The sequence below is a fragment of the Molossus molossus genome, unplaced genomic scaffold (assembly GCF_014108415.1).
Source record: "Molossus molossus isolate mMolMol1 unplaced genomic scaffold, mMolMol1.p scaffold_m16_p_6, whole genome shotgun sequence".
Lineage (NCBI taxonomy): Eukaryota > Metazoa > Chordata > Mammalia > Chiroptera > Molossidae > Molossus > Molossus molossus.
The window spans coordinates 27,071,944-27,086,501 of NW_023425399.1; the positions used below are offsets into that span (position 1 = coordinate 27,071,944).

Below are 14,558 nucleotides of genomic sequence, written 5' to 3' on the forward strand. Positions count from 1 at the left end.
TGTGTTTCACCCATGTATTGTCTCGTTTATTTCTCACAACAACCCTATGAGATAGGTATTGTTGTTATCCCCATCATGTGGATGAGGAAACAGAGACTTAGAGGAGTTTAATAGCATGCCCAAAGTTACAAAGGAGTTAAGTGGGGGGGACTGAATTCAAACCCAGGCAAATTGACTTTAGGATTTTACCACCCCCTCCATACTCAACTGAGCCAAGAGTTGAACACTCATGTTTCTGAATGAACATTTATCCATCCTCATAACTGTTTTACTATTCTGTTTCACAGATTTCTTTGGGTGATTTTTTTTCTCGGCAAGATATATTTTAAAAGTATACCTATCTTTCCGGTCTAATGCCTTTAATTTATTCACAGGAAAACAGGGTATAAAGTAAAAAGTAATTGAGCAAAAAGATTCACGTATTTCAACTAGAGCATAAAATTGATTATGACTCATACTTACGTGCTGGATAAAAAAAGGTAGAGGTGTCGATGGCTAGAGGAGGGAGATGACAGAAGCTGTTTTCTGTGGAGGCTAAGATGAAGGCAAGAAAGGGTGGTGAGTCCTGAACGGCCTCTGAAACACTAATTTGCCATTGGAATCCCACCTCAGTTCTGAGCCCTAGTGTGATTTGAAGCGTGACCTTTGTGTAGAAGGCACCTCAGCTGAGACAGAGTGCACCCTCACCAACCCTGCCATTGCGCATTCATTGCTCAGCACATCTCCATGGGGGCAGGGACTGTGTCTGTCCTCACACCCAGTGAGTGGCACACTGGAGATACTTTATAAATGTTTATTGAATGACTGAAAGAATCATAATAGTGAAAAATAGAGTCTATTGAAAAGATAAAATTGTGATTGCTTCAGATGGAGTAGAAATGACATTTTTTCCCCTGTCCTTTAACTTGGTTTGTTCAATGTTGCCTTTACATTATTTGAGATAGGTCATTAGCTGAAAATAAGAGTATTACCCATTAAATGCTTTTATTTTAATCTTTCATGTCAAATCCAATTCAGATAATATTACTTGTTTTAGAAAAAGTTTCTGATAGTAGAAATCTTTTAAGCCAGTGTGACCAACCTTCCTATTCCTCCTTCCAGCATGTAAGTGCAATGGGCACGCATCTCTGTGCAATACCAACACGGGCAAGTGCTTCTGCACCACCAAGGGCGTCAAGGGGGACGAGTGCCAGCTGTGAGTACCACCTTCCGGGACCCCTGCCGCAGGTCACGCCTGGGTTTAGTGACTAACAGCCAGGTCAGCTGGGTCTGTACCTTGTTGCCATGGGCTCTAAGGGATCCCCGAGTTGATTGATTTGGAATTTTGCCTGTTCTATTTCAGACAGGTCTAGCTTGGTCAGCTTCCGTACTGAGTGGGTCATCAATTTAGCAGCTCCTTAGTGACTCTTCATTTCACATTTTTATGTTTGAGTGACACTGACATTCCCTGGGTTGCTGACTTGGATTAGTTGTTTAACTTCAGCCACTACTCAATTTTTGTCATGTCAGGAGATTGCAACCTTTTCTGAATGGTAGGGTTGGAAGAGCTGGTATTTCAGGACAGTATTTTATTTGGCATTGTGGTTATCTGATAATGGAGATGATCCTCTCTGGCCTTTAACATACCCCTCACTGTTCTAGCATTTTCCTTGATGAAGTATATGAGACATCGTCCAGAGTCCCCATCCACGAGGATGCAGGCAGATGTGGGGTTTCAGCCCTGACTGTACCTCCACTGAGCAGGGTCTTCTTGAGGTGAATCACTTCAACTGTGCTGAACCTAAGTTTCCACATCTATCAAGAGTGGGACTAGCAATAATTGTTTTTAATGTCCTGGAATGTTGAAAGAAGAGAGATTCTTCTCCAAGTAATATATTCCTGTCTGCCTTACCAAAAAACCTCATAAAACACATGCTCCAGGTTCACTCATTCTCTCAAGAAGAGACTTAGAAATGTTTAGTAGTATCAAAATATTGGGCTGATATGAGCAGATGTGTCATTGGTAAACTTTGTTTTGCATAAAGAACACTAGTAATGTCACCAGTAATTGAGGCCTCAATAGTGGTGTTCAGGAGGAAAATGCTCTGTCTACATTTTATAGTTTATACCAGTGTATACGTTTACTGATTTTATGCTGCCCTAAAGCCAATGTGTGAAGAAAAGTCTAATCAAAGATCAAATTTAATTTTTGAATCTAGGTTTCTTTAAATAGAAAAATGTAATAGAGCAAAATTATCACTTTTGTCCTCATTTTTGGTATACAGCAAAGAAATGAGGAATAGGTCCAATGAAATACTTTCTTTTTAAGAGATTTAGGTAGAAGAAAGTGCTATTAATCACCTACATAAAAAGACACATATCCTGCCCTGGCCGGTTTTCTCAGTGGTTAGAGCGTCGGCCTGGGGGCCCAAGAGACCCGGGTTTGATTCCTTCCAAGGGCACGTACCTTGGTTGCAGTTTGTCCCCGGCCCTGGTTGGGTCATGCGGGTGGTGGCCACTCGATCTGTCCCTTTCACATCGATGTTTTTCTATCTCTCTCTCTTCCTCTCTCTCCCTCCCACTCTAGCTGAACAAAAACATGGAAAAATGTCCTCCGGTGAGGATAAAAAAAAAGACACATATCCCTGTATTTATCTGGGAAAAGTGCTTGGCCCAAGCTTTCCCCTTTTTTCATAGTTGATAGCTGTTGTACCTGCCTACATGGTTTGGCTGATGTTTTAACTATGGGGAAATTAATAATTCTTTTTGACTAGAACTGATGTTTTTTTCTCCAGACTGGTGAATCATGTTCAAGGTTTAAAAAAAAAAAAGATTCTTTGTGTTTGGCCTTCTTTCACTTGTATTTGGAGAACAGGATCGATCAGTTTATCCAGGGAGAATAGGAAAGAAGTGAAAAGTAAATATATAAAAAATGTTTTAACTGAACTTTTAGAAGAATGTTTAGTTTACACAAAAGTGAAAATGTGTTTTTTATGATTACAAGTAGGCTCTAGATTTATTATATTTGGATTTATCTCATGTGCTTTGGCAAATGTTCATCAGTTGGTGGTGTGAACTGCTGGGCAGTCAGCATTGAATATGAATGCAGATTCTTATTCATCTAATTTGAATAACAGTGAAGAATGTAATTATACTGCCACAAAATTGGTAGTTTATATTAAAGGAGCTACTTGATTTTTAAATGAATGTAGATTCTCTTTTAAATAGTAATAGAAAATAATCTTCTTTTTGTCCTCCCCAGATGTGAGGTAGAAAATCGATACCAGGGAAACCCTCTCAAAGGAACATGTTACTGTAAGTGTTTTTGTAATTCTTATCTATCTAGAAGCAAAGTAGTTCAGTAAAACTTTATTGTCTTTAATATTGTTTGAGAATGGGAAGTGCTGTAGGAATATAGCAACAACCCATGAAGTGTCCCCTTATTTGATGTGTTTACATTTTATAAGTTTAAGACATATATAGACACAATTTTAAACTGCTTTAATTATAGTTGTGGTTTATGTTAGTATATCTGTAGCAAATATAAGGGAAGAGCACAGAGATAAACATCTCTGGCTTTCTTGCTTATTTCTCTTGAAACCGTATTTCATTTTCCATTATCTGGTTGGGGTCACCATATTCCTTATTTTAAGATATAGATAAAAAAATAATTCTTAAAATATAGTTGAAGTCATCATTCTCTATGAAACAGATTTGGGTTAACCACTTCCTTAGGAACTAATATATAAAATAAAATCTTGCCCTGGCTGGTGTGGTTTAGTGGTTAGAGCGTTGGCCTGTGCACTAAAGGATTGTGGGTTCGATTCCTGGTCAAGGGCACGTACCTGGGTTGCAGGTTCTATCCCCGGCCCTTGTCCCTTGTCCCTTGTGGGGGTGCATGTGGGAGGCAACCAATCAATGTGTCTCTTTCACATGGATATTCTCTCTCTCTCTCTCTCCTATCCCTCTCCCCGCCCTCCCGTCCACTCTCTCTAGAAAATCAGTGGAAAAAATATACTCGGGTGAGGATTAACAAAAAATACAAATAAAATCTCCAATGATTAACTTATAGTGAAAGGTAAATCTGGCAAAGTGACCAGGTGCTTATGGGTAAATGCATTTCTTCCAGTAGGAGAATCTACATAGTAGGCCAGATATTAGAACCAGAAAAAAAGGAGTTAATATTTGGCATATCCACTGTAATTATATACCTGCTTTCCTGGGTTAAATAGTGGCCCCTCAAAATTCATGTCTACCTCGAACCTATTAAAAACCTATATATATATGTGTGTGTGTGTTTATATATATATACACACACATATATGTGTGTATATATATATATATATGTTTGTTTGTTTGTTTCTTTTCCCCACCTAGGAGAAAAGAGAAAAACTTTATGATGTGTGTAGGGGAAATAGTTCTTTGATATGATTTCAAAAGCACAATTCATAAAAGAACTTTGTTTATTAGGACTTATCAAATATATACATAGCCATTGGGCACAGACAGTTCGTCAAAGGTGGGGGGGGGCGACAGGAGCAGGGAGGAGAGGGTCAATGAGGGTGGGAAAGAGGGACAATAAAGATAATTTGTTTTTTGAATCCTCACTTGAGTATATTTTTTTATTTATCTTCAGATAGAGTGGGAGGGAGGGAACAGGAGGGAGGGAGAGAGAGAGAGACATCAACATGAAAGAGGCACGTTGACTGGTTGCCTCCTGCAGGACCCCGACCAGGGCTGGGGATGAACCGCAACCAAGGCACATGACCTTGACCAGAATTGAACCTGTGACTCATTGGTCCTCGGGCCAACACTCTAACCACTGAGCCAAACTGGCCAGAGCTAAAGATAAAAATTTTAAAAATAAAAAAATAATTCGTATTGTAAAAAAACACCATTAAATAATAAAAAACAAGCTCTGGCCTGTGTAGCTCAGTTGGTTGGGGCATTGTTCTGTATACTGAAAAGGGAGTGGGTTCAATTTCTAGTCAGGGCACATTATCTGGATTTTGGTTTTGATCCCCGGTCTTGGCCTGTAAGGGAAGCAGCCAGTCAATGTTTCTCTCTCACATGGATGTTTCTCCCTCTCCCTCTCCCTGCCTCTCCCTAAAATCAATAAAAAACGGATCCTTGGGTGAGGGGGGAAAAAAGCTTTTCAATTTTTTTTTTTCATCCTCACCCGAGGACACTTTTACATTTATCTTCAGATAGAGTGGGAAGGAAAGAGGGGGGGAAGAGAGAGAAACATCGATGTGAGAGAGACACATCGAGTGGCTGCCACCCAAATGACCCCAACTGGACAGGGACAAACCGCAACCGAGGTACATGCCCTTAGCAGGAACCAGACCTGAGACTCTTCTGGTCCATGGGCCGATGCTCTAACTGCTGAGCCAAACTGGCCAGGGCTCAATTATTTCTTTTAAAAAAATAAAGTAAAATAATAAAGAAACAAGCCACAGACCAGAAAATGTTTACAAAGCATATATTTTTGATAAAGCACTTATCTCCAGAATATATGAGGAACTCTTACAACTGTATAAGGAGACAATTCCAGTTAAAAACAGGCAAAGGATTTGAGTAAACGTTTTATCAAAGAATATATATGAATGGCCAGTAAGCATATGAAAAATGAGTAATGCTGGATATTTGGGATATATGTATTAAAACCAGTGAGATATACTCCTAGAATGACTAGAATCAAAAGCATCAAAAGCCAGTACTGTGGCTTAAGAGACAGCTGGAGTCTCACATCTGCTTCTACGTTCTGTTGCAGTGTATCTCTGGTAAAAGTACATGGGAAAAACCTGGCTTCACCAGACATATAGTTGGAAAAGGGAGTATTTTAATTACCTTTTCAGATAATTTGATATCATACCAAAAACAGACAATTGGCCATTTTTTAAAGGTTACCATAGTTACCATGTGGAACCTGAAACCACATCAGTAAATTTTTTGTAATCTGGTACATTTAAATCTGTTTACTAGCTTGAAAAATAAAAGTCAATACCAAGTTTTAACAGTGATGTGGAGAAACTTCATACATTCTTTGTGGGAATGTGAAATGGTAGAGCCACTTTGTTAAACCATATGGCAGTTTTTTAAACAGTTAAAAGTAAAATTACTGCCCTGTCCAGTGTGGATTAATTGGTTGGGTATCATCCCATGCACCAAAAGGTTGCCCATTCAACTCCCAACCAGGGTATATACCCAAGTTGTGGGCTTGATTGCTGGTAGGGGGCATGCAGGAAAATGCTGATCAGTGTTTCGCTTTCACATTGATGTTTCTCTCTCCCTCTCCCTCCCTTTCTTTCTAAAAATCAATTTTAAAAATATAAAATAAAATTACCAACAACTCCCCATTTATAGCATTACATCCTTAAGCACAACCTAGCATGTTGTAGATGTTCAATTAATATTTGTAGGTAAGTTAGGTTGGAGTTTTAAATTTTCAACCAGGGTTATGATATAAGGAAGGTTTGGTGGGTTAACCCAAACAAAATGATACTGCCCACAGACATGATTTCCTTTGAAAAACCCCAGTCCCCAGATATAAGTGTGCCAAAAGTGCTTTCCTGGCTATTGAATATTTATGAGATAATCAAGGTGTATTTGTAGAGACTTGATTGATTTCAGTTTTTAAACATGCATTTCTTTCCTATCATAGATACTCTTCTTATTGACTATCAGTTCACCTTTAGCCTGTCCCAGGAGGATGACCGCTATTACACAGCCATCAATTTTGTGGCTACACCTGATGAAGTAAGATTTTAAAGTCTCCTTACTTTGTTTTGAATTTGTGTGAGGTTTTTTTGGTCATTATGGCTAGAAGCACTGCCTTAGCAGTGGTCTCCAGAGTACAGCACACAGGATTATGTTTAGATAACATTTCTTTCATGTACCTCTAAACATAATCCTGTGTGCTCTACATTTTATCTCCTTCTCACCTAAAAAGCAAGATGGTTTTAACATTTACCATTATCTGATAAGACTGACATTGACTCTACACATACTTGGTTTGCCCATCAGCCCATTGCATCCTGGTACAGAAAAGGAGAAGAGACTATGAGGGAAACTCCTCATCAGAGGGGCAGATGGTAGAGCCCAGATTTACTCTCTCAAAGTAGACCAAAAGCTTAAAAAGTACTCATAAAGAAACTGTGGATTGAAATCAGTGCCAATTATACAAGGGAGGCAGCATAAGTTGTTAACCTCATTAGGAGGTAAAAACAGAAAAGGTTTAGTTGGGTCCTATAAGAAGTCAGCCAGAAATAATTGAAATTACTAAGACAACTATTTGAAACATGGGTTTATATCTTCTGTCATTAACGATGAACCCCATCCTGTCATAAGATATTTCCCAGTGGTAGAAGGGAGCCAACACAGCATGACATTTAAAAGTGAGGCATCTAGCCCCACTGGTGTGGCTCACTGGTTGACCATCCACCCATGCATCATGATGTTGCTAGTTTGATTACTGGCCAGGGCATATGCCCAGGTTGTGGGCCTGATCCCCAATGAGGGGCATACAGGAGGTGGCCAGTCGATGTTCTTTCTCACTGATGTCTCTGTCTCTCCCCCTCTCCCTTCCTCTCTCTCTAAAAATCAATAAAGAAAAATTATTTAAAAATAAAAAATAATAAAAATAACAGTGAAGCATCTAGAATATGAAGACCCACCTACAAAAGTTCTTCAATGAAGAATGAAGTCATTACCCACTCCAATACGTAATGAAATTGTTCTAAACTTGATGATAAATTATTCAGGAGCCTCCTTAGAAGTTTCTTATTTCTCATCAGTGTACTTTAAATGAAAATATTTTGTGGAAAAACTGTGTAGGCATATCATTTCAGAGGCTGTGTTAAGTGGAATTTTGAAAAGAGATTTTAGCATAAGGTTATAGCAAAAGGACCAAACATGAAATTTATTTACTACTTATAAGCAAGTGATTGAAGTGCTCAGTCTTTCAGGATGTAATTGATGTTGTTAATTTTATTTTAAATAAACATAGTAGACTATAGATAATGCTTCTTAGTGAGGTGGGGAGTAACTATGAAAATCTTTGGACCTCTCTGGAGTTCTTTGTTTATCTTATAACAGAATATTTAATAGAGGTATCTATTGTGTATATTCTGTCTTTTAAAAAAGCACTAGGATTCCAAATTTATTGATTCTTTCTGTGGAGGAAGTAATTGTTAGTAGTGTGCTGCCAAGAAATATTAAAATTAAACACTTGAGCTGTCTTTTCAAGAGGAAAGTGAGGTTATATCAATAAATGAGAAGGTAACTGCTTTGTGAGAGGAACTTCTCGTTTGGAGATTCCATTTTTATTTATTTTTATTTTTTTATTTTATTATTATTTTTTTTATCCTCACCCGAGGACATTTTTTGTTCAGGTAGAGTGGGAGGGAGAGAGAGGAAGAGAGAGAGAGAGAAAGAAACATCGATGTGAAAGGGACACATCGAGTGGCTGCCACCCGCATGACCGACCAGGGCCGGGGACAAACTGCAACCAAGGTACATGCCCTTAGCGGGAACCGAACCTGGGTCTCTCGGGACCGCAGGCTGATGCTCTAACTGCTGAGCCAAACCGGCCAGGGCAGAGAGATTCCATTTTTAAAACATTTCCATTGTTGTCTTGTTCTGTAAAAAACTATCAAAACAACACCCTTAGAAATCTTAATTTTCTACCCTGGCCAGTTTTGCTCAGTGGTTAGAGCGTCGGCCTGTGGTCCAGAGAGACCTGGGTTCGGTTCCTGCTAAGGGCATGTACCTCGGTTGCAGTTTGTCCCCAGCCCTGGTTGGGTCATGCGGGTGGCAACCACTTAATGTGTCCCTTTTACGTCAGTGTTTCTCTCTCTCTCTCGCCCTCCACTCTATCTGAACAAAATATCAAAAAATGTTCTCCGGTGAGGATAAAAAAATAATAATAATAATTTTCTAATGTGTTTTATGATCTTATGAAGAATTTCAGCAGGATTGGATCTGTTTGTAAAATATAAAAATACAACATCTGATTTATTTGCAAAAATATGTATTTGACACCAAGAAAGACTGATTTGCCAAATGTTAGTAAAAAGTAAAAATGAATATTAAAATTTACCCAGCATGGCCACCTTCTTCTAGTTGATGCAACACAATTCTCTGAGAGATATTTTCAGTCATTAAAACCAAGAATCAAAATAAATTAAACTAGCTTTTCAAATTGCTGCATCTCTAAGTGATAAACAAGGTTTTCAAAGCTAATAAAATACATTTAGTCATCTTTCTTTTAAATATTTTAGTGAGAAAAAATGTTATTCAAATCATGAATAAAATCAAGTATTTTTTCATTTAGTTTATTTCAGCTTTATATACTTTTTTAAAAAACCATTTCCATTTTGGAGAACTTTACACTGTATATAAACTTTGCATTGGGGCCCTTGATCAAGTGTTTTACTGTCCAGGCATTTGGAAAGAGCTGCCCAGAGATTCCTTAGGAGGCTGATTTCCCTAACATAGGTCACAGGATATAAGTCATTGTGCTCTGGTGAGGCTGTTTTTTAAAAAGATATATTTTTCATAGAGTTAGGCATTTGATAAACCATTAAATTATATATATTTCTGGTAGAGAAATCAAATTTATTTGGGGTGTATTGCATATATTGGTTAGACATCTTGCTAATTCTTTTATAAATGTCAGTCTCTCTTAAGACATTGTAAAATATCGACTTTGTAATTCAGAAAGGTAAGAATAGTAAAATTTCATTACTGCATTTTAAAATCTGGAAACTGTTCTAATTAATTTTCTAATTTATCTGTACCTCTCATCAGCAAAACAGGGATTTGGACATGTTCATCAATGCCTCTAAAAACTTCAACCTCAACATCACCTGGGCTGCCAGCTTCTCAGGTAAAAGCACATCTAGAGAAGACCTTTTGAGTGGAGATACTAAATTAAGAAGTATGATGTAGGAATTGAGAAAGGGGGTTCTGGAGAGAGACAGATGGATTTGAAACCCCGCTTATTAGCTGGAAGACCTTGAGCAAATGTCTAAATCCTTCTCTAGATTTTAGGGTTATTTGTCGTAAAGAGAATTGTTGCGTAGACTCAATTAGGTTCTGCATGCCAGTGCCTATCATGGTATAATGCTCAGCACAGGCTCACTACCCCCACCCCACTACCACCACTAATAGCATTGCTGCAGCTGCTGTTCTGGGACTGCCATCATCATCCCACCCAAGCTTCAGAAGTGAAAAAATGCAAGTGACTCATAGTTTCAAGAAATTGAAACATTTAAAATATGAGATTTTAGTAGGTACAGGGAAATGTACTTTGGGAATTAAATCAAACTCTAAGAGCACAGCTTTTACTATCTTGTTTATCTTACTATGAGTCACTAAAGAAGAGGTGCTGGGGCAGAAAATCTACTAAAAAAGTAAACAGTGGGCCTTACATAGTGGTTAAGAACATAGCTTGACAGGGTTTGAATTCTGCCTGTTATTTACTGTGCTATTGGGAAAATTACTTAAGCTTTCTGACCCAGTTTCCTCGTGTAAAAAATAGAGTGTTATGAGAATCAAATGAGATAATAAACAAACTCCTCTATGTAGTGCTTGAAACATGATAAATTCTCACTACATGTTTCATCAGTATTGTTACTATACAATATTGGTTTTGTGTTCTAGTCAAAACGTGATTAGACTGAAGCAAAATAAAATCATTACCTTTGCAGATCACTTTATCTTTATCATGTCTTGTAAGATTGTATAGAATTCAGAAAAGGTTCAGAAATTGCAGGGAGGAGAGACTTTTAAGAAAAGCTCTGAATTATTAGAGCATTTGTCTTGAGAAAGGCAACATCTCTGAGTATATGAGTGATGATTTGCAATGAGTGACTCAATGAGGACCTAACAGTCTGGGCTCCAGTCACAGAATTTAATTCAGACATGGGAAAAATCTAGTTCATGAGTCTTGATAGACACTAGAATTCCCAGCAGAGGGAGAATATCGAATGTTGAAGGGCTTTTGGGAATAAGATGCATTTGTACCAGATTAGGGGAACTAAATACAGTTGTAGCTGGTAGGAGAAGGGACTGAGTGACCCTTAGAGCTCTGTCCTCCCTGCTACTATTGAGACTTGAGGTCACAGTTAGGAAATGAGGGGTGAAGCAGTGTCCCCAGTAGGGAAGATGTGGAGCACTACCAAACAGGAGCACAGGGGAGATGCAGAGCAATCGAAGTATTGTGGACAGAGTGGATGCCTTTGTTTGTTAATAGGATTCTAGTGGTGTCTGTATTTTCACAGCCACATGGAGCCCATTTCAGTGGAGGGGAGTTGCAGGGATTCCTGGTAAAATCATTCTAGTCAAGGGCACGGGCTTGTGTATCAGCTTTCTTGCTGGCTGTGTGACCTGAACCAAGTTTCTTAGTTTCTCTGAACCCCTTAGTTTCCTGATCTGTAAAGGAGGATAAAAGAGTTACTGTGAGAATTAAATGAGATTGAGCTCTTTAAGTCTGTTCCTGGGACATAGTAAGTGTCTAATAAATGCTAACTATTATCCATATTATTAATGAGGATAGATTCTGTACCCCACTCAAAAAAAGGCTCTTCTGTTTTATTATTTTCTTTCTAATAGCTGGAACCCAGTCTGGAGAAGAGATGCCTGTTGTTTCGAAAACCAACATTAAGGAGTACAAAGATAGCTTCTCTAATGAGAAGTTTGATTTTCGCAACCACCCAAATATCACTTTTTTCGTTTATGTCAGTAATTTTACCTGGCCCATCAAAATTCAGGTAAGATGTGCTTTTTGGTCTCATCTGCAGACATGGTGAACTCTCTTTAGTGGAGACTAAATTTGCTAATTTGGAACTTGTGGTAAATGAGATGTACGGTATTGCTTTGCCTCTATAATATCTATGGCAAAGGAGTGCTGAGCATATGACTACCATAGAATATTGTAGTGGGAATGGTGTAAATCACTTATAAAGGAAAGTTAGCGCTTTTAAAAGCAAGTTGGCATGTAACAGACTTGATAATTGTAACTGTAATTTCTTCGTTGAGCACTTGCCATGTAAAAGTTTGTAGAGTTGCCTGGCCGGTGTGGCTGAGTGGTTGATCCCAAGGGATCACAGGTTCGATTTCCAGTCAGGGCACATGCCCAGGTTGTGGGCCAAATCCCCAGTGGGGAACATGTAAGAGGCAGCCAGTCGATGTTCTCTCTCATCTATATTTCTATCTCTCTCTCCCTCTTCCCTCCTCTCTCTCTCAAATTAATAAAGAAAAAAAAAGTTTGTAGAGCTACAAAATGAACTTCAATTCTGGAGTTAATAAGGTGGGTATAAAGGAAACAAACACACATACAACCAGTGAAAGCCAGAATGTGGAAAGTGCCACATGAAAAGACCCCAAAAATGCTATCAGAGTTTAAAGGAAGATGAGCTGGTGTGTAATGGGAGGCAGTATAAGGTCACATTAAAGAACCTGGTCTTTAAAGTCAAACAGACATGGGTTTGAGTCCTGGTTTGCTCCTGCACAATTTAGGTAGCCTCTCCACATCTCAGATTTTTTATACTTGTACCTGAAAGGATAAGTCGAAGGATTCATGTCACCTTCTACAGCCACTCCTCTGCTCATTTTCCCTGTTCCCAGTGGGATCTTAATCCAAGATCCATAGTCTAAGTTGTGCTTTTTATAATAATCTACAATTGTGTCCTTGAGGCCTTAATACTTTTGGCTTTTGCCCCCTTCATTTTGGTAAATGTGGAATGTAGGGATGGGTGGACTTTCAGGGACTGGTTCACCTTTAGCCATGGAGGCATGGATACTGGACTAGGGCTGTGGCTGTTTGCCAACTTTAAGAAGCATGGTCAACTGAAGCAAGTTGTCATAGATCAATTGGGATGGTTTGCAATCTAGTTCTGGTGATCGTGTGTTCATATCTCAGGGCTGTGACTAAAGAACAGTCTTTTCTTCTTGGCAGGTATGGTTCAGTGGTTGAGCATTGACCCATGCACCAAGAGGTCGCCAGTTCGATTTCTGGTCAGGGCAAATGCCCAGATTGTGGGCCTGATCCCCATTGGGGAGCATGCAGGAGATGACCAATCAATGTTCTCTCTCATCGATGTTTCTTCTATCTCTCCCTTCCTCCCTCTCTAAAATCAATAAAGAAAAAAATAAAAATATATAAATAAATAAAAGAATTACATGAACCTTGAGTACTTGATAGACCTCCTATAAAATTATTTGATTCTGGTGTTTTATATGTGGAGTTTTTTTTAACTGCTGATTTAACTTTAATAGTTATAGGATATTTTGGATTTTCTCTTTCTGTTTGAGTCACTGAAGATAATTTTTTATTTCTTATATTTTTCAAATGTATTAACACAAAGTTATTTACACTGTCTTCTTATCTAACCTTTGCAGCATCTGTGCTTAAGTGTACTGTATAATACTCTTTAAAAAAAAATGGTTAAATGGTAAATTTTGTCTTACATATATTTTACCCCAACAAAAAAATAGTTTTGAAAATCGCAACAAGATTTTTTTTGTAAATATAGCCATGTTTATTCTAAAATTTATATGAAAAGACAAAGATTCTAATATAGCTATAACAGTTTTGAAAAAGAGGAGTAAAGTGGGAAGAATCACTATGTACAGTGTTAAAGCTTACTGTTTAGCTAGAGAAATCAAAACATTGTGGTTATTGCTGGAGGATAGACACAGACCATACAATAGAATAGACATGAAACAGAATTAAGAAGCCTGAAATTGATCCACAAAAATATGTCCAACTGATTTTTGACAAAGGTGCAAAGACATTCAGTGGAGGAAGGATAGGATAGCCTTTTCAACAAGTAGTGCTGGAACAATTAGACACCCATAGGCCAAAAAAATGAACTTTGACCTAAACTTTACATCTTACATAAAAATTAACTTACCATGGATCACAAATTTAAATGTAAAACAAAGCTATAAAACTTTTAGGGAAAAAATAGGAGAAAATCTTCACATCTTAAGGCTAGGCAAAAGGTTTTTAGCCTTGATAACAAAAACATGACCCATAAAAAGAAAAATTGATAGATTGGACTACATCAAAACAAAAAGCTTTTCTTTTGTGAAAGACCCTGTTAAGGGGATGAATAGACAAACTACATACTGGGAGAAAATATTTGCAAACCATAATTCCAACAGAACACCTGCATCTGGAATATAAGAATAATTCTCACCCTGGCCAGTATGGCTCAGGTGGTTGGAACATTGTGCCATACACTGGAAGGTTGCAGGTCTGATTCCCAGTCAAGGCACACACTTAGGTTGCAGGTTGAACCCCTGGAAAGGGCACGTAAAATCAGTGAGCATATGTTCAGTGAGGATTTTTTAAAAGAAGAATTCTCAAAATTCAGCATTAAAAAACAAACAATTCATTTAGAAAGTGGAGAAAAGACGTGAAGAATCATTTTACCAAAGAGAGTATTTATATGTTAAATAACCATATGAAAAGATGTTTAACATCAAAAGCTATTAAATAAATGCAAAATAATATCACAATGAGCTATCACTATGCACCTATCAAAATGGCTAAAATGAAAAATAGTAAT

The 14,558-nt window shown here is 38.0% G+C and overlaps 1 protein-coding gene across 2 annotated transcripts in view; it reads left to right on the forward strand.

The window, feature by feature from the left end:
* ATRN (attractin) overlaps positions 1-14,558 on the forward strand; it is a 185,008-nt gene that overhangs the window by 122,760 nt on the left and 47,690 nt on the right. For both annotated transcript variants that reach the window (XM_036244251.1, XM_036244252.1), the window contains exons 20-24: positions 1,102-1,195; positions 3,242-3,294; positions 6,644-6,738; positions 9,790-9,868; positions 11,596-11,753. In XM_036244251.1, the coding sequence (XP_036100144.1) occupies positions 1,102-1,195; positions 3,242-3,294; positions 6,644-6,738; positions 9,790-9,868; positions 11,596-11,753 (479 nt within the window). The remainder of the gene's footprint in view (positions 1-1,101; positions 1,196-3,241; positions 3,295-6,643; positions 6,739-9,789; positions 9,869-11,595; positions 11,754-14,558) is intronic.